Genomic DNA, 20,645 nt, shown 5'->3' with positions numbered 1-20,645 from the left:
AGACAGTGAAACCATGTATAGAAATCTAGACATTTCGATCACATATACAGTGATCGTCATCAGTAGAAATACTAGAGTATTAAAATTAAAACTAACATATTTATACAAAACTTAATCAATAACTTACGGTTTTTTTGCAAAATAATGAACTTCCGGGTTGTTCACTAGTTTTTTCTCGGAGAGAGTTCAATGATAAAGTTCACTTACATCAAGTCTTGATGTAAGTTTTCTTCTTTATTCTTTTTTAAATGTGGAATAAATTTCCAATGAAGGCGGCAAAGTTTTCTGTGTCTTCTAACTTCAAATGAAATGTTGAGTTTATAGTTGTATACTTGGTTGGTTTTATTTCCCATATATACGACGTAACACATTAAATGAAGTCTGAGAAAGGATACCTTATTTAAGGTGTTATGGTTTAATTTAAATTTTGTGTTCTCGCAGGTGGTTATGGTCAATCTTAATTATCTTATCTGCGATCACATCGTTTGCTCCCATTCGTTTTACTCTTTCAAGAGCAACAAGATCCTTTTTGTACAAGGTACTATGATCATTTTCCTAGACGGGCAAGACCAGTGATCTATAAAGTGCAATAAGTACTCCCAAATTATTGAACCTGAAGTTTCTTCTTAGGAGTATGGCTACCATGAAAGTTTGTTTTACTGTTGGTTTATAGTGAGAAACGAATACTAGGTTAAAGTCCACAAGGATTCCATGGTTTCACTCTAGCTTGGTTTTTGATAAGTTCTCCGAATCTAGCATGTATGAATTCACTTGCTTTTCACGCTGACTCATATTTTAATTCTTCCCAATATTAATTTCTATCAGTCACTCACTCATTCATCCACTCGCAGATGCCATCAGTGGCCCTCTGTAGTTTAAGGGTCTTGTGTTCACGGTACACTGTACAACTTTGTACGATACAACTACAGTACACGATATAACTTGGTATCATCAGCGTCAAGGATGATTGCCGATTCGGTTCCATCGATATGGTCGCTAATATACGGATTACAGAACAAGAGACAGAGGACAAACCCCTGTGGGACACCACTCAGTGCCCCGATTCTGATGTTACTCATGTGCCTATCTACACAGACAAATGGTTTTCTACCATTAAGGAAATGGTAGTTTGTGGTGCTGATGAAAACAAGTTTGTAATTTGCCACTTTCTGTAGGAGTCGTTTGTCCAATGATTTGCCGAATGCCTTACGTAGAGAAATAAAATCTGCTTACAAACCCTTATCTGTGCCCTTTCTCCAGTCATCCGCAGTAAGAAGCAATTGTAGCTCAGCTGATTTCCCCAAGCTGATTTGTTAAAAAGCCATTCGCTTTCGAATGATCACCTCGAGCTCTGAAATAATTGACTTGAATATTTTACAGCGCGTAGAAGTCAGATTAACCGGGTAATATTTTGTAACTATTTCGTGCTTTCTTACTTTAAAGATTAAGGATACTATTGGACTTTTCCAAACTGGGGGGGGGGAATAATAAGTGTTCGATAAATTACTTATAGATCATCGTTGAAGGGTTTGCAATTACGCTTGCTGTTTCTCGAAGTAAATTTGGATGCAGTTTATCTGGTCCTCAAGACTCTGTTGGGTCTAGGGGTTTTAGTATAGAAAAAAGCTATATAGCAGTAATTTGAGGCTCAAGATTTTCTTATGTTGCCCAATTGAAGGAAGCTGAGAATTTTCTATTCAGTATATCTGCCTTCTTATTCAGGTTTTCAATAAGTTTCTGCGTTTCGTCATCGCATGAAGGGGGTGTGCAGTTTTGAATACTGTTTTAGGAGCTAAATGACTTACAAAATGTTTTTGGGAAATCCTGGATATCCTGAGCAAGTTCTTCTTCACACTGCTTGGCTTCCACCCTTGTTGTTTATCTACCTTTGCTCCTGATTCGTCTGAATAGCTCCCCATTCTCGAAGGTTAGCTAGTTTCTTATAGGTCTCTCGTGCCTCTTCTTTTTGCTTGACAAGTTTTATTGTTTTTGTTTTTTTTTAAGTGCTACTCTACGGTAGGTTTTCTGTAGAAAGATGTGCTAGTTTTCCGCTGTATATATAACCGATGGTAATTAGGAGTATATATCCTCTGCTGAAGCCAGGTAACAAAGTTCTTACAGTTAACTTTACTTCAACCCATTCAAATAGCTTCGTAATTTCCTTTTAAATAGCTTGATTTTGTCCTTGTTTTTTCAGTTTTAGATTTTAAAGCAATCATCATTAGATCAGACTTCCCGATCTGTGAGAGTAGTTTTGGTTGCATATGTATTCTGACATTTGCCATTCAGTCATCTTAGGCCTGAGCTCATCTAACATTATCAATTTTAAAGAATTGAATACTTAAATATCATGCTTTCAGGCGGTCCAGTACACGGTTTCAATTGCAACATTTTTTTTTTATGATGTTCTAATAAGTTTTAATTATGAATTTAATTATGACATCCATCATATACGAGTAAATTATGTGCCTGCTGTTTGCTTGAAGGGGTGGGGGGTGGATGGGTAGGTTTACTCTTGGCACGTAGCTATGCAATTAAGATGTTTCAGAATAATCTCATTTGTAAGGATGAAGTGCGAATATTGACTTTTCTATCATAAGAGATTTACCAAATGCTAGAATGAGCAAAAACTCATCTTCATATTGTCTTCGTCAATATTTATCATGTATTTTAATAATTTTTGCTTCAGGTCAAGTCAGTTCAAATGGTGCTGGAGAGATGAAGCAGCCGCCCATGGACTCTGGCAATGAACGCTTATCTTACTCCTTAAACAGATCCGTCAATATTGTGCAAAAAGCACGCAAACGATTTTCTAATGCACTGGGTACCTCCATCTACAATATTCGCATCACTGCTAAACAGCTTTTTGACTCGCTTGGAATCAATCTAGAAATGGTAAGTTTATGGGATTCCAGAAGCACTCTAATTTAGCATTTAGTGATTGTGCATGCTTAACCAATCGATATAGCAGGGTCAGTTACTATTTTTGCCGCGATAAACTCAAATCGAGTGTTTTGTTATTGTTTGGCCAAATTCATCGGATTTCTTGGAGGGAGTGGGGTAGTCTGAGATAATACCAGAAGTTCCAGTGTGATCTCACAAAGGTTCACTTGACATCCAGCTATAATGTTGATTAGGTACGCTCGTTTGGTATTTTCATACAATTTTGATTTTCAAAAACAAATTTAGCTTGTTAATGAATGTCATAAAAGGAACCAGGGTTTCTAACAGTTTGGCTTGTTGAACTGGTGTTATCTTAATTGTCTTCTAGTAAGGTGTATAGAAAAATCTCTTGGAACATGAAACAATAAATACTATGAATTGAAAATTAAATTTCGCAAATATTTGTTCGTGTAGTTCTAGTTTTTTTTTTGCAAGATTTGTACCGCCAGTAATAATGATGATACGTTGCTAGTCATGGCATTAATCTTTTTAAAACTGATTAAAAACCTCAAAAGGGAGTTGGAGATGGCACTCTGGAAATTATTTCTACTGGGGGATTATTGCGGGTGTCAAATACTGTAATCGCTGTATACAGTTTTTTCGACAATATCTTTTGCTTGCAAACTCTTTTGTGAAAATGATCAGTAAGCTCTAACTTAAAATGTTCTTGTAACAATGGCCGGACGTAAGGATGGTTTTTTTTGGAAGATTTTGGCATCTACCTGTATGCAACGGAAGGAGAGCGAAATTCACCGTCATGAGAGTGGCCTGAAGGACCAAATAAATTTTGTTTTAGAATTAGGGCTTTCCAGATATTCATTTTCATTACATCAATAGATATCAGACAACGTAGAAAAATCATTATAATACACGAAAATGTAATCAATCTCCACGCTTAAGACTCCTTCATTTTATGACACTCAGTATTTTACCAGAAAAAAGTACTTCAAGACAAATAAAGTTACTGCTGAAAAATTGTTCATGCATGTGGTGCTAGATTGGCAACCAAAAAGAATGCGAAAATTGTAAATATGGCATAAAGGTCTCCTTTTTTTCAAAATTTTGTTGTATATTTCAAAATTCCATTACACAGAAAAAAATAAAATACACTTTTGAAATATTGGGTGAGAACATATTAAAGGACAGACAGAAATATTTTTGTTCGTTTCAAGTTTTAATATCTCTCCTTACTTGTTTTTCAACAAGTTTTTTTTGTTCTAATTTTAATTTCTTATTACTTTTCAAATCATGCTCAGGAATATATAAGATAAAGGGGGGTTAATGCCCCCGCAACTCCCCCACTCCTTGCTGTTAAATTGTATAAATCAGTATTTTTAAATTGATTAGAAGCTTCCTAGTTTGAAAGCGTAAAAATTCTATGAGGTACGCAATTTCTCTTGTACTTAACCTCTTTTGCTTAAACTTCTTTATGTAGTTACAAGCAACTAAAGTGATGACTTGACTTTGATTTTATTTAACATATCATTACTAATATAATCAACAGGCTAGGACAAAAAAATCTTTGCTTCTGCGTAGCGATTAACTACATAAACATTCGTAAAACATTATAAACTAATGGATTAATTTAAAAAAAATAATCTTTTCCCAAACACCCCCAAGGCAATAATCACACCCAAATACAGCCTCCACCCATTCCAACTACTCTTCTGCCCAGCCCTACAGCCCACGCACATTCCCCCCCCCCCAAAAAAAAAAAAACTAATTCCCCAAGAAATACTGTTTATTGCATTTTTAAACTATGGGAGGTGTTCAGCCGCCCTAACAATCACAGAAAGCGAATTTCATACATGAGGGCCAAAATACTTCGAAGTAGAACGAGATCTCACACTACTTTCAATCTCCACAACCAAGCTATCACTTCTTCTTGTATCTTGCTTATGAACAGAACTTCTGAAACGGTAACTCATTAAAAGCTTCCGGGACTAAATTATGCACACAGTTATAGACAAACATCACCGCTTGATAGTCCCTTATCCGTCCAACATTGAGTAGCCTTAGCGACTTCAAGCATGCACTGGTGTCTTTCACATTTTTAAATACTTATCAATTATTTTCGCTGCTTTATTCTGTAGTAATTGCACACACTTGTAATTAACATAAAAAGCACAAGAAAAAAGAAAGTAATTTCAATGTCCTGGAGTTTAGTCTCAGCTAGAGCAGCCTGGCGGAGGGCCAGGAAGTAAATTCTAGCGATTAAGTTATGTGAGAGGGTCTCTTTAACAATTCAAAAAAGAAGGCAAAGACATAATAGGATAATAATAGCTACATAAGTAAGAGCCCAGAAGCCTCTTGCAAACTAAGAGTTGATTGTGAAAATTCTCTGGCTGAATAAAATACAGGAGCTAATCAAATCTCTATTTCCAGAATTAGGTTGAAGCAATGTTCCAATTGAATCTTTGTATGTTATGTTCTGACCATCTACGACGCAAACTTGTTCTGATAAATCCTAAAAAGGGATCTGATAAATCCAACGTACGTTGGTAGTAATGCGTAGGTAAAAGAAATAATACGTAGGGTACGTATTATTTCGTTTAGGGGCGGAGCGTAATTTCAAAAAAAATGTAATTAACATAAAAAGCACTTTTCAAATGCGATCATATGCATTAAAAAAAAAAAAACTGAATATCAGAAGATTAGTTAAAATGGATTTGAAACGCCAGTTCAATTGGCAAACGAAAGAACACAGTTGCAAAAATGCTCTCCTCTTTTTGGCAACATCTTTAAAACCATCGCTTCTATGGAGTAATGCCTGACTTAATTGTCATCTTAGGTATTAACTTATGACTTAAAGTCTTAAGTTAATTTGTTTCATAACTTAGTTAATACAGTTAAGTCTTAAGTTAATACATTAAGCCTTAACTTGGTTATTAACTTCTGACTTAAGTCTTAGGCCAATTTTCATCATGTCTGTGTTTATTTTTTCTGTGGAATGCTGCCGACTTGATAGCTTTCGGTCAGTAAGTTGCATCGTTTTCTTGGTTGCTTTTAACTCTTCCTGAAATAGATATGACTGCTGAATTCCGATGCTCCTTGTCTTTGTTATAGGTTTTTCTTTTAGACTTGACCTTTCTTAGGAGCTGCTACCTTCTTATCGTGCTTGCGTCCATTCTTAACGCTTAATTTAATAGCCTCTTTATTTTCTTCATTGTGCTGTCCGCTGCTTGTCTAGCTCGATTTTCATTTTTTCTCTCTAAGTTTCCTCATTTGACCTTGTGATACCAAAATTTATAACTCTGGTAACCTCTTAACCCGAAGAATATTTTTAAGCTTTAAAATCACCTAAAAAGGTCACTAGATCCTAGAGTCTGGGACCGAATAATCCATCTCTTAACTTCTAACGATCATTCGTTCGTTATGTTTTTGTCAGAAAAATAAAATATTATTCCGTGACTTGTTTCCTATTAATCCTCAACCCTAATGGAGAATTACCCATTCTCCTTTCTGGTACCCCTCCCGTAAGTCCAATGATATTGTATCAAAAATTGAAATTTTTCTTTGTTTAAAATTTCTTACACAAACTTTCTCATAATCTTGAATTATATAAATTATTTTCCACGAATTGGTTTTAGTAAGGAAGTTCTTAAATATCGTTTGCAAAGTCTAAGTTTTCAGGGTTTTCCGGTGGTATAATCTGGAAACGGTACGGGTACCTGAATAAATTAAAATATGTTATGAGCACCCGAGTTTTTAAATTATTTTTGCTCTTTGCATGATCCCGTGTTTGTTTCTCTTTTCTTAGTTTCAACATGCTTTGACATTGGTATTAACTGTTTTTTTTTTGTTTTTTTTTTGGTTTTGGTATTAACTGTATATTAACTGTTTGAAAAGTGTTTTTCTCGAAAATTGCTTTTTCTTGAAAATGGAAGTGATTGTTCAGTGAGGTGTTTTTCCTGACATAAATCCGAAATTCTGTAAAGAATGAACCACCATTTTTAACGGGAATTTCGGATGATGCCAGGACTCAGGATTTTTTTTCGAAAACTGCATCTTACTGCAACCCTATCACTTTTGGTCACTTAAGAAGGGCAATCGGACTTATAATTTTCGTTTGAATGTACCCTCTCCCAATCTTCTAGGGCCATTGATTCAATACTACCATTCCTGGGAAAAACAAATAAAGACGCATCAATGATTTTTCTTTCTGGGAAAACAAAATCCGAAATTCAACAATTTCGTAGATAGGAGCTAAGAAATCACGAAAATGCAGTTAAGATGAAGATGCAGTAAATAGAAATATGGTAGTGAAATTAAAGAAGAATCGATTTTAGGAAGTGATGATATATCGAGCGATCTTTTAATGTGAGGATGAGGGTTGAAATGGGGCGTAAAAAGGGGTGTGAAATGTATTTTTTAAATAATTTTTTAATTTAAAGTTAAAAAAAGTACTTTTTGAATAAAAGTTTAAAAAAATGTATTTAAAAACAGTGGGGGGGGAGGGCAGAAAATATCTAGGCACAATATCTCTTTCTCTGACTAAACTTCGGAAAATTGCAAGATTAGATAGAGACAGTTATAACTTTAGCCAAAACGTTTACCAAATTACAACTGATTAGCTGTAGTATCAAAAACAGTCAGAGACTTAAGATTAGGATACAAACAACAAGTCACAAGTCAGACTTACATAGAAGCCCTATGGAAAAGCAACGGCATAAGATGTATTTCCTTTGTGAAGCCTTTTGAGTTTTTTTTTTGGTTCAAAACTTTTATTTGCTAACAAGGTGAATTTAAGTGGACAAATTCCCATATATTTATATCGACAAACTAAATAGATCAGATTATTTGGTCAAAACAGATTGATTCATTTTTTTTTCATAAAAAGATTCTAAATTAAGAGAAAAAGTTCAATTATGAAAAAAATAAATAAATGATGAAAATTAAAGATAATTTTCAACGACCAACCTTTTATAAACTTTTATTAAGAGTTTAAAACGATGTTACAAATGTATTGCTTATTTATTTTAATTAGCACTTAATTAGCACAGATAATTTATATGATTCACAGTTTTTGTTTAATTTCTCTGTAAGTGATTGTTAATTATTATTATTTGGGGTGAATGGGGTCCAGAATCGATCCCTCAATCCGTACTTTCACATGAAGAATTAAGCCCTTGAGTGCCAGTGGCACGGAGATACCCAGTAATATTTTCAAGACGTATTTTAAGAATATTAAAAAAAAAACTGGTAAAGTAAAACAAATATTTACGAATAATTTTTTATTTTAGGGGGAGTTGGTTTAAAGCCCCCCCCCCCTCACTTGTGTCTTGTGCACATGTCTTGCCGGAAGAATCAGCACTTGCTATGGGTGCAGCCTCTGAATATTTGTCTAGAGAGAAGCCAAATCCTTATGCTCTCTACTTAGAGAGGTTAGATAGGTAGATAGATTTATTTTCCTTATAACAGTAAAATTATTACACAGCAATCTACAAATCCTCCAAAATGAGAAAGTTTAAATAGAAGAATACTGTGGGTTAAAGGCTTTACGAATATCAAAGAACAAAGCAGCAGGGATCAAAAGGGAGTCTAGGGCAAAGTGAAGATAATTCAGTAAAACTGCACAAGCATGCTCAGTTGAACGATTTGTTTGAAAGCCAACTTGAGAGTCGTGACAAAAATCCTTAGAAGTAAGAAAATTATTAAGGCAGGAAAGCATCACCTTCTCAGATTTTGTTTGACACAGACAACAAAGAAATTGGCTGATAGTTGGCTGGATTATTTCGTGTTCCCCCTCCTATTATATAATATGATGACGCAAGCACGCTAAATGTGTTGGAAAGCGAATTAATCGGATTTTTCATGATCTATCAAAAGCAGATGATACCTTTATTAGCTTAAGTATAAAATATTTTTCGTATCAGCTTTCTTCTCAACGAGTCATTTTACATATTCTTTGAAATTTAGACTAAATATTTAACATGTTTAGATACCGTTTCATTACACTAGTACTTAAAAAGGACAAGAACAATGCAAATATTTCCTAAAATATTTAATTTTTTTTCAGCTTACATATCTGCGTGAAACAGCTAGTTCTGCACTTTCCATGCGTCGCCTGTCGGAACTTTATGAACAGCTAACAAATGAAAAACTGCCTGAAGATGCTAACACTGATGATATTAAGGGTCGTTCTTTGAGACTTGCAAGGGTCCTCACGCGTCGATTGTTGACTACAACTCAGAGAGCTATGGTAGTTTTTTTCTAATCTGAATATTCAAAACAGAACCTGTTTGAAATAATAAACGTTTCTTAAAATGAGGTTATAAACAAATCTATCCTCATTTTTTATAGATGGATAAACATTTGAGAATATTTTGCCTTGGACAGGAAGGAGGGGGGATATTATGTTATAATGGGGGATATCTATGACCAATTAAGAGTTACCAATTCGATCAGTAACAAGCTACAGGTCGGAGGATAAAGAAGTTCCTTTTATATATGGAGCAATTCATCTCTTTTTTAAGTTTTGCTCCTTATTTTCGATTAAAATATTGCTTTCAAGTTTAATTTTTGACATTTTTGCAGCTAATGCCGGAAAATTTCCCCCTTCCCCTTCGTGGAAGATTACTCTTGACTGTAAAACATTTCTCCCTAAGAAGAGTTAGTTCGTCTCAGACCTAAATTTGACCAGTTCAAATATTTTGTGAATACTTTTGAACCGTCTATGATGTGAATTGTCGAGACCAATCTCAACTGTAAGATACTGAGGAGGGAGGTTAAAATACAGGGTCACACGTTCTTCAGGGGAGACCGAGTACACACTGATGGTGCGAAATATGGAGCAAGAGTTGTTTTCCATTAAATAGAGAGCGGCTAAATCGCGTCTCATGTCTGAATTTCCCAAACCTAGAAGGCAGACTTTACACAAATGGCACACTTCTGCTTTAAATAAATGGAGACACCATCTGTTTTTTTTTCTTACGGCACCAAAATGAGCAAGCTGCTTCCCTGAATTTAGGTTCTTATGGGTCCTGAAATTTATAAAAATCATGTGCTCTGTTCTAAAATAGAGTGAATGATAATATAATAGAGTGATACTCTGTTTTATCATCATCATCATCTACATGAAAATCAAGCCTATGTACATATATTAAAACGGATTACATGAAAATATCTTGACGGGAGGTGACGATTATATTCGGCCAGGGGAGGGGTGGAGCAAAAAAGTATCCATCTTAATTTTAAGTTTTGAGGCAATAAGGGACTCAGCATGTATTTTTCATAGAGACGAGAGATTATGTATGCTATGACTGTTGTATTTTTTTTAATAGACCGAAATGAACTGAACTGAACATCTCTTAGTTCAAAAAACAGTCGTATTTCGTATTTAATTATCATAAAATGCTCTATTCTCCGGTTATTTTTTGGTATTTGTGGGAGGTATACATCTCCTCTGTGCCCTTTCATATTGCTACTTTTGTGAAAATGAAAGGTCCTGATGTGTCTTTGCTCTTTGTCTTAGCATTAGGTTATCCAGATTGTTATAACTAACGTGTAAAGCAGCTTTGAGATTTATGGAATTTGTTTTGAAATGTTTGTTTTGATACAGAAAATTTTACCGCTTGGGGGAGGGGGATCAAAGGCTAAAGAAAGGGTTATATTTTGAAAATTATCATATGTTTTTAGTAAGACAATTCTAGTTGGAGCTAAGAGCGAAATTCCAACTTAAAACGAAAAAAAAAAAATTCTTGATTCTATACAACATGTATCTATAAATTTAACGCAAATTAACTAACTACTGCTATTTCCTTATAATTTTATGCAACCTGTATCTACAACGTGTATATAGCAACATGTATAATTCTATGCAACATGTATCTATAAATTTAACGCAAATTAACTAACTAATGCTATTTCCTTATAATTTTATGCAACATGTATTTACAACGTGTATATTGCAACATGTGTAATTCTATGCAACATGTATCTATAAATTTAACGCAAATTAACTAACTACTGCTATTTCCTTATAATTTTATGCAACATGTATCTACAACGTGTATATAGCAACATTTATAGTTCTATGCAACATGTATCTATAACTTTAACGCAAATTAACTAACTACTGCTATTTCCCTATAATTTACTCAGTATGTAATTATAGGGTTTTAGTTGTCAGTAGTTGTAGTCACTGCTCAAACTCTGATAAAATGCAGGGGCGGATCCAGCCTTTCATTCTAGGGGGGGGGGATTCTTACCGAAAAGAGTGGGGGTATTGTCCTTTTTGTCGGCCATAAGACTGACTTTATTTTTCACGTTTTAAGTTTCCCTGGCGGTCTCTTGTTTAACGAAAATGTGGTTTTCATATATTACAATAATGATTATAAAAACTGTACTTGATCTACTGACAACTGTTTACAAGCAAAATTCAAGCTTCCTGGCTCCACTGTTCGCAAACCTGTCGATTACTCTGTCAATGCTGATATCGATGTCGCGGTGCACATTAAGGAGGGCCAAGCCACTGAGTCTAATTTGCCCCATCTGTGCTCTGAGCCAGGTTTTCAGTTTGCGTGAAGTTGAGAAGCTACGCTCGGCAGATGCCACGCTCACTGGAAGAGACATAAGAATATCAACAAGTGAGCTGACATTCCTCGGCACTTTCTTCCACTGAACTAGGAAAAATACCTCCGTCTCTCTTAACCCGAAGCCATCTACTTCTCCACACATGCACCTCTGCCAAAATAAATGTTGCCCTGGTAGACGGCACGGTTAAGCCAAGAAGTTGACTGTACATGCTAGAGATATCTTTGACGGAAGATTGCAGCAAATCATCAGTAGAATTCACAATATTTGATCGCAACAGTGCGTTTAACCGGAAAGAGTTCAGCGTGTCTCTTTAGAATCGGCTCTTTAAGTCACTTATGACTGAGTTGAGCATAGGTATAAAAACAACACGTCAATAATATTCTTCGTAGTAAATATTCTTCGTAGGCGTAGTATGAGGGGGATTATTTCAATGAACTTGTCTTTGTGTAATCCTTGGAACTTCAACAGCCAATTGGATTTTATCTGACAATTCTTTTACTTGCTCATTAACTAATGCGAACTCTTCGTCACACGTTTCCCGTCGCTTTGCTAGAACATCCAAAAGATCGGAAACGTGGCCATCGGCAGCGCCCAAGTCCAAAGTCTTCTTCTGGAATACCCAACTAAGAGGCAAGGTCAGAGCGCAAATAATGTGTAGACATTGAAGGGAAACCACGAATTCCGCACTATGTAACGCTGTAACAAGCGTCTTTGCCTTCGGAGCGGTCACTGATTCACTCCAGTGACTAATGGGTTCCAAAGACCGGATGATTTTTGGAAGTTCGGACACAAACTGCATAAGTGACTCGTGTCGCTCGATCCACCTCGTCTCGCCGATTCCCGTGAGCTTAGCTTTTAGAACCTTATTCAAGACGTAATTTCTCTTCGCAGATGCATTAAAAAATGCAGCAACTTCTTTTATAATGCCTATGGCATTTCTGATGCTAAAAACAATTGAGCTTCTTGACAGAGAAAGGTTCAGGGCGTGGTTAAAGCAGGGACAACGAGACGCATTTTTAACTTTTTCTGAATTTCAACTACAGCACCACAGTTATTTGATACCATCATTCCACACCCATCCGTACCGATTCCAACACAGTCAAGTAAATTCAAAACCATTTCTTCTAAAAGGCTTAGAACTAGCTGGCCAATCACTTTTCCGTTGACAGTTGGCTCTTTGTCTGCAGTGGAAGGTTCAAAGGTGGCATGATGAACGCCGACAAAACTTATGAAATCCTCGCGTCTATGGTTATGGAAGGCATAGCAGAGAGCTAAACTAAGTTGCAATGAATGTGACGCATCTGTTGTCTCATCGAAAATGATACTGTAATACCTTGCTGACTTTACTCTTTCTAGAATGACACCTATAACTTCTTTCACACAACGCTCAATCAGCTAGTTTTGAGCTGTTTTGTAGGTAGCATTTTTTCCTGATGTTTTTAGTTGTTCCTTTAATTTACTTTCGCCACTTTCAGCACGATAACGTAGTAGTTCTCGGAAGTTTCCTTCATTGGAAAGCGGCAAGTCATCCAAGTTTAAGCTACCATCATCCCGATGGCCCCTCAGTGGAATATTCTGCCTTCCTAGATATGTGATTGATTCCAGAATCGGCTTAAGCCTCTCTCGGTTTTCTGTTGCTTGCTTCATTCGCTGTGTTCGTTGACACGATTATTTACAGATTCGTGTGGAGAATGGTAGGCTCTTAGAAACGACTTTCCAGCCTCTACTGCGTCATGATGGTACTGAGAAGTATCATGTACTGTAAGTTCTCCATCTTTTCCCAGTAACTTAGAAAATTTTGTGACAGGCTTTGTGACCAGCTTTTGTAGGGGAACCTGTCTGTTTGAACCCCCGCTAGCCCCAGTTGCAAAAAGAGGGCAGTATTTGCAAAAAAAGGCCTTTCTGGGCAGCAGAATATAAAAGCCAGTGGAAACTCTGCTAATAAGAATCGTTCAAGTACCTTTTTTCGTCTTTCCCCCGCTTTAAATGAACAGAATATGGCATTTGGCATCCAATCGGGAGTTTCCATGGCCTCTCCAGAAGCTCGCACTTTTTTCGGTCGTCAATGGCATGTATTGTACCGATGTGGATCCCAATATCGTTTTCCGGAAACAGGGTAGGGGGCGGGGGTGTTGTTGGATGATCACTCTGAAGGCTAATGCGGTTAACAGAAGATTGCAAAGTGTTAGGAATTTGCAATGGAATTTGCCTTTGTTCGCCACTTCCAACAGAACTAATTGAAGAGCTACTTGCAACTACAGTTGCACTCCACCCACCCACTTCCAATGTTTACATCGAACAGGGAGGTGAGAACTAGCTAAAATTTACCGGGTGAACTGTTGCTATGCTATGAGGTGACAAAAAAATCCTCGAGGCTAGCTTGATAGTGGAAAAGCTGTGGAATGAACGAAATGTAAAAAGGTTTTATAGTCTAGTTAAAGTAGTTAGAACATGCGTTAATGCAGACTTCCGTAAATGCAGTTAAAGGAAATTACAGCCCGTCTAGGGGGGGGGGCGATCGCCCCCCTTGCCCCTCCCCTGGATCCGCCCCTGATAAAATGTGTTATGTTCTGCGTATTTTTGGTCTCCAGGTATTTGCTACACCCTTCTCTGCATTAACTCTTTTATACAAATCATCTTTATAGGTAACCTTGCACAAGTGAAAGATTAGAATACATCTAGACCCCTTATTTTTCATTTGGATTATTCAGGCTGTTAAAACTAGCACAAAATAAGCAATACTAATTGATAATTTATTCTTAAATATCTTCTAGTTTTTAACTGTATTAATTACCAGATTATAATAACATCCAACGGTTTCTTCAATTATTTTTTTCGTTACCATTTAAGTTACTGTCTACCGTTTTTTTAAGTTTTTACTCAAATTTAAAAAGAGAGTTAAATTTGAAAAGAGAGTTGTGCGAATTTTATGAATCAGATGGAAGAACTATAGATAAGACTTCTGACTTTATCCTTCTTACTTTATCCTTATAATTATTTCGATTTCTTGTAAAATTTGATCAGGTTTGAATACAAATCTTCACAAAAAAATTAAAATCAGTTAAATTCGGTCTTCTTACTTTTATCTTCAAGGAATGTTGGTGAAGATATGGAAAAAATAAAAAATTGTGTTCAATTTACCTATACTTATTGCCAACCACGCCTTCTACTTTATTTTGATAAAATTAAAAAAAATTACAAGTGATTTTAAAAATTAGATTATTTCTTTTAAATTTTGTGCCCCTAAAATTTCTACGCCCTGGGTAAGTGCCCCCTCCAAAAATTGTCATTGGCTGATCCTCCCTTTGAGAGTAGCTCAACAGCTCAATTTGTGATTTATCTTAGAAGTAGAGAAGTTTCAGATATAGTCTTTAGGTGTAAAAGTGGCGATGTGTCTTCTTACCTTAGGGTTTCAGTGTATGGTTGATACCTCGTTATATCCCTACTAGTTTTTAGAATTATATTAAATTTTAAACTTGGTGTTTAAATTTTTAGGGAATAATCCAAGCACTTCCTGGCCTGTCATTTCAAGCTGTGCGTGACCAGATTGATGTGGTAGCCGTTTTTGTGGCTGAAACTGGCGCACAGTTTATGAAAGCAACTAATCTTGAAAGAATCAGTTCAGAGGTCTTAGTAAACGTTAGGACAAAACTGCCTGTAGTTTATGGAGCTTTTGTTACTGCTCTTGATCTTACAACCTCTTCGTTGGTAAGTTTTTAGCGAATTCTAATCATAGATGTATTGACCTACAATAGATTGCGGACAAACTGCTACAGACAGCATAACTGTTGTATTTTTCTTTATTTAAGTCATGGGGTGTCAAATCTGCTATCTCGATTGAGGAAAAGTTAACTTGTACGAGACCACAACAGCATATGATTTATTAAGCTCCTTGCACTTTTTCTTCTTTGAATCCGGTAAAAGGTTTTTCAGGTGTTTGAAGCAGACAAAATCAGTTCAAAAAAAAAAACGATGTGGCATCGTTTGCCACATTTATGTTTTATTTCTATTGGGTTTTTACCTGTTGGGCTATTTCAGTGCCCTTTCTGTAATATCTGGTATCTATTTAGGTATGTCTGTAATATCTGGTATCTATTTTATCTATTAATCATGGGCACATCAAGGATTTTTATTTGAGGGGGAGGGAGGCGAAAAAAACGCTTTAATGTATCCATCATTTACACGTTTTACTATTCGTACAAAAAGAATGAAGGGAAGGGGGGTTCGATCAGGTAATGCATGATTCAGTGTCTTATCCGAATCCAAATTCCATTTATCTAAAATTCGCTAAAGTGTAGGTAATTACAGAGCTTATTATCAATTCCTAGATATATAGAGAAAACTGACAGATTGATAAAAATAATAACATGAGCTAGAATTCAAAACCAGCTGCGGTGACCCATTTTACGGCCCGGAATTTGAATCTGGTGATAAGATCATGCGAAAGAGTCTTCGCGCTACTCCAAATAATAAGATGAAGAAGAGATTATTAATACGGAATACAGAGTTCGATCTCAGCTGGAGTAACCTGCGGTCGGGTTCAAATTTGCATTTTGGATGTGAGATAATGCAGAAGTGTCTCCATGTTAATATAAACAACAACATCAAGAAAGTAATTTCAATGACCTGGAGTTCAGTCTCAGCTAGAGTAGCCTGGCGGAGGGCCGGGAAGTAAATTCTAGTGATTAAGTTATGTGAGAGGGTCTCTTTAATAATTCAAAAAAGAAGGAGAAGACATAATAGGATAATAATAGCTACAGAAATAAGAGCCCAGAAGCCTCTTGCAAACTAAGAGTTGATTGTGAAAATTCTCTGTCTGAATAAAACGCAGGAGGTAATCAAATCTCTATTTCCAGAATTAGGTTGAAGCAATGTTCCAATTGAATCTTTGTATGTAATGTTCTGACCATCTACGACGCGAAGTTGTTCTGATAAATCCTAAAAAGGGCTTTTTGTTAATTTGCAAAAAGTGCTTTAGCATACCAATATAACAAAATTATGTCATTACTAATGAATTCTTACTGCTGGGTTGCTACTAAGAGGAAATAATATAGCGCGTTTTAGCTGCGAAATAAACCATAAAGGATACCGTGATCTTCTGCAAATAAATACAAAACAAATTATGCATACAAATATTAATAATTAGTTGTCACTAAAAATAAAACAAATTATCGAGTACAAACAGAGCTATATCCAGGAGGGGGGGGGTAGGGTTACTCGGTTTGACCCCCTTTTCCCAGCTGAAATTTTTCTCTGACTCGTACATAAGTAACAAAACACATGTAAACAAATTTCCGATTTCTGTATTTTTTTTGTAAGCCCTCCCCTCTGAATAAATCCTGGATACGGCCCTGATGGGCTAGAATTCATGCCCTTGCTAAAACTACGCATAAAAAAAGCAGAATGTGCTAAACCTTCCTTCTATTTTACTGTATAGGACCAGTGATGATTCAAATTTCATCTTGAGTTGCTATTTGGTGTAATTAAAACCTACGTTGGTAGCAATACGTAGGTTAAAGAAATAATACGTAGGGTACGTGATATCAAACAGTTCGTGGTAACGAACTGTAGTAAGGAGCGACCCGGCTCAATAGTAAACGAAACTCTAAAAAACGGAATTTTGATGCTAAAAGATACATCAAAAGAATTGAATTTTCACGCTGATTCTAAATATATAAGTTTCAATTAATTTAGTCTTTGTCATCAAAAGTTACGAGCCTGAGAAAACTTGCCGTATTTTGGAAAATAGGGAAAAGCATCCCCTAAAAGTCATAGAATCTTAACGAAAATCACACCATCGCATTTGGCGCATCAGAGAAACCTGTAGCAAAAATTTCAAGCTCTTATCTAAACAAATGTGGAATTTTGTATTTTTTGCCAGAATTTGTTAGTTTTTTTTTTTCCCCAGGGGTCATCGTATCGACCAAGTGGTCCTAGAGTGTCGCAAGAGGGCTCATTCTTACGGAAATGAAAAGTTCTAGTGTCCTTTTTAAGAGATCAAAAAATTAGAGGGCACCTAGGCCCCCTCCCACGCTCATTTTTTTCCAAAAGTCAACGGATTAAAATTTTGAGATAGCCATTTTGTTCCGCATAGTCGAAAACCATAATAACTATGTCTTTGGGAATGACTTACTCCCCCAAAATCCCTGGGGGAGGGGCTGCAAGTTACAAACTTTGACCAGTGTTTACATATAGTAATGGTTATTGGAAAGTGTACAGACGTTTTCAGGGGGATTTTTTGGTTTGGGGTGGGGTTGATGGGAGGGGGCTATGTGGGAGGATCTGTCATACAAGGGATATGTCATGGAGGAATAAAAATTCAATGAAAAGGGTGCAAGATTTTCTAGCATTACTGTAAAAAAACGATGAAAAAATAAACATGAAAACGTAATTAAAACTTTATTAAAACTTAAAACGGACAGATATTACTCCGTATATGAAATGGTTTCCCCTCCGCAATCCCTCGCTCTTTACGCTTAAGTTTGACTCTTTGCCACAATTCTACTTTTTAAAACAATTAAAAGCTTTAGCGCAAAGAGCGAGGGATTGCGGAGGGGACAAACCACTTCATATACGGAGTAATTTCTGTTCGTTTTAAGTTTTACTGTCGCTCCTTACTTTCAGTCAAAAAAACTAGTTTTTTTTATTTAATTTCGTTTAGGGTCGGAGCGTAACTTCAAGAAAAAAAATAATCAAAAAGTGATTTATGAAAATGTAATGGATTACAGGACATGCTGTAAGAATATCAAAGATCGTGTGTGTGTGGATGGGGGGGGGGCTCAACTTTTTGTTTTGGGGATGGGAGGGAAGTTAAATATTTCTTTGTTCCACCTCTGACGGTTCTCTGGAATATTATTGTAAATTATTACATTCCCAAGCTAAATACTAAAATTACTCGGTTTAATTAAATTTAACGTTTAAAGAATAATACCTCTGCATGACTACAAGCAATACCAATATATCAGTTTTGTTTTGTTTTTTAGGGGGGGGGGTAAGTCAATAGAATGTAGTATGAATATAATATGTAAATGTAGATATTAAATATTATAAATGTCACTTCAATTATACATTTTGATGGATTTGAAGATATTTTGTTTAAACCTGTTTCTTCAAATGTGTATATGTTGAAAATTCATAAATATACAATTAAAAAATGTAGTTGCGACAGTGAAAAAAGAGTTCTCCTACACTTCTTTAAACTCCACTTGAAGATCCATCATTGCAATTTATGTCTTTTGTTTCTTGAACCCCATTCCCAACGGATCAAAAAACTGAGTCAATCACCTCACATCTCTTTAAAAATAATGTTAATTTGTCCATAATTATCTGCTCCTTCAGTAAATATCATTAGTCATTGATTCATACACATAACTGTGCGATACCGTATTTTAGATTTATCCTAAAAAACTAGAACCATTTTTTAAAATACGATTTCTCAATCTGGGAGAATTTGAAATACGGAATCAATTTTTTTTTTTAAAGAAGCTTAAATTTCCATGCTACACTTTACACTTCAGGAATTTGAATTTTCTAATGATTTTGTTTTAGTAAATCAACTTGTAAGAAAAAAGACTTCATGAAAAGGACACCAGAAAGAAAAACTGAAAGGCTTCGCAGAGCTTGTACATATATTTTATTTCTTCTTTTATTTCTATAATTTATGGCTTCTGCATAGTATTTTGTTAGGGCTCTATTATACAGAATTTGGCAACATTCATTTGTATAGTGAAGAAACAACAACTTGTTTCTTTTTTAATGATATGCTTCTATTTTATGAAGTTTGGCCAAGGTTTAGCAGCTCAGAGCCTAAATACATAAACCGAGGGGACTGCGCAAATTGGATAAAAAAAGGGGGAGGTGAGTTTGCAACACTTTCCTAGGGGTTTCGGCTAGTTTAGAGCTGTTTTGTTTTTGCCAGAAATGCGTCATATCGTCTTATTTTTTTATATTGAAGATATTTGGGCAAGTAGAGGGAACGCTGAACGTTCTTTGGGAGAGTAATAACAATTTAACCATACGCACTTCCCTTCAGACAACTTTGACTGGAAGATAATGGAACAGTTTGTTCGTAATAATTATCCTTTTTTTTATTCAGTACTATAATATTAGCATCATTTCAGGTTATGCCGAGAAGGGAAGAGTTGGGGGATGGTGCATGAGAAGTACAGTGTCAAGCCTAATTAAACGTCCTCAAAACACAGTTTTCTATATTTTTTTTATCCATCTCAATCTTTTTTTTCACTTTGTTTAGATTGGCAGAAAGTATATTTAGTTCAGTAATTTATAAAAAGTACATTACATTGCCGATCATGCCTGCTCACAATGGAATGTAAGGTATCCCTTACCTCGGTTAGATGAATCCTTGAAGCCATAATCCTCCAACATTTTTTTTTTCATAACTAGATCCTTCCCTGGGAAAGTCACTTTAATCTGAACCTTTCATTTCTCAATTTCATTGAAACATGAACGTTTATTTTGAAGTGATCTAGTTCTGAAAATGACTGTTCCAAGAAAGAAACCAAAATCCGACAATGAAAGTAGCAATCGAACAATTGCCTAGATATTTTAAAGATAACGTTTGATTCTTCATGTACCTTATCTTTGTGTTGATGATTATTATTTACTTCGAGGTCTTCCTGTTCCCTGGACTTCGTGAGTCTATCCAAGGATCTTCTGAAGGGATTAAGATACGAATTGAAGAAGTAGCTAGGGATAAGGAGCAACATCAACAGAAGGATGTCCCAAAATCATCTGAGCAAAATACTTTTTCAGAGACCTCTCCTCGTCGTCGCAGACCTGATACAAGGAATGAAAATAATTCGGAAAATGTTGAGCAATCTGGCTAATAAGAGCGTTTTATCGTATTTTTATTATTATATATTTTAAGGCTATTATGTGGTAATAAATTAGTGTTGCATTAAATTTTTATATTTTATCTTATTTTCTATAGGAAGAATGAGACTTAAAATGAAACGAGCAAAGCCAAGAACTCCAAAAATTCAATGCTTAGTTTAGTTGACACTAGTTCACTTAAGCCAATCCTTTGAACACATTGTGGTCATCTACAAGGGTTATTTTCAACACAAATGATTAACTAATAAATTAATTTGGGACCAAATTTTGCTTTTAAAACTGAATTTTCAAGGATGGAATCTTTCAGTATT

General features: G+C 35.6%; 1 protein-coding gene and 1 long non-coding RNA gene across 5 annotated transcripts in view; one reads left to right on the top strand and one right to left on the bottom strand.

Annotated features, from left to right (window-relative positions):
* Window positions 1–20,403, top strand: part of LOC136030390 (perilipin-2-like) — a 60,405-nt gene extending 40,002 nt beyond the window's left edge. For all 4 annotated transcript variants that reach the window (XM_065709332.1, XM_065709333.1, XM_065709334.1 and 1 more), the window contains exons 5-8: window positions 2,690–2,895; window positions 8,963–9,145; window positions 14,977–15,189; window positions 20,112–20,403. In XM_065709332.1, the coding sequence (XP_065565404.1) occupies window positions 2,690–2,895; window positions 8,963–9,145; window positions 14,977–15,189; window positions 20,112–20,327 (818 nt within the window). In that variant the 3' untranslated portion in view covers window positions 20,328–20,403. The remainder of the gene's footprint in view (window positions 1–2,689; window positions 2,896–8,962; window positions 9,146–14,976; window positions 15,190–20,111) is intronic.
* On the bottom strand, window positions 16,172–20,125 carry LOC136030391 (uncharacterized). Its single transcript, XR_010618271.1, has 2 exons — window positions 19,827–20,125; window positions 16,172–16,419 (listed from the first exon to the last, which is right to left on the bottom strand). It is a non-coding gene; the product is annotated as an uncharacterized LOC136030391 (long non-coding RNA).
* Window positions 20,404–20,645: the final 242 nt, after the last annotated feature.

The sequence above is a fragment of the Artemia franciscana genome, chromosome 8, assembly GCF_032884065.1.
Source record: "Artemia franciscana chromosome 8, ASM3288406v1, whole genome shotgun sequence".
Classification (NCBI taxonomy): domain Eukaryota; kingdom Metazoa; phylum Arthropoda; class Branchiopoda; order Anostraca; family Artemiidae; genus Artemia; species Artemia franciscana.
This window is presented reverse-complemented; position numbering and strand designations above follow the sequence as displayed.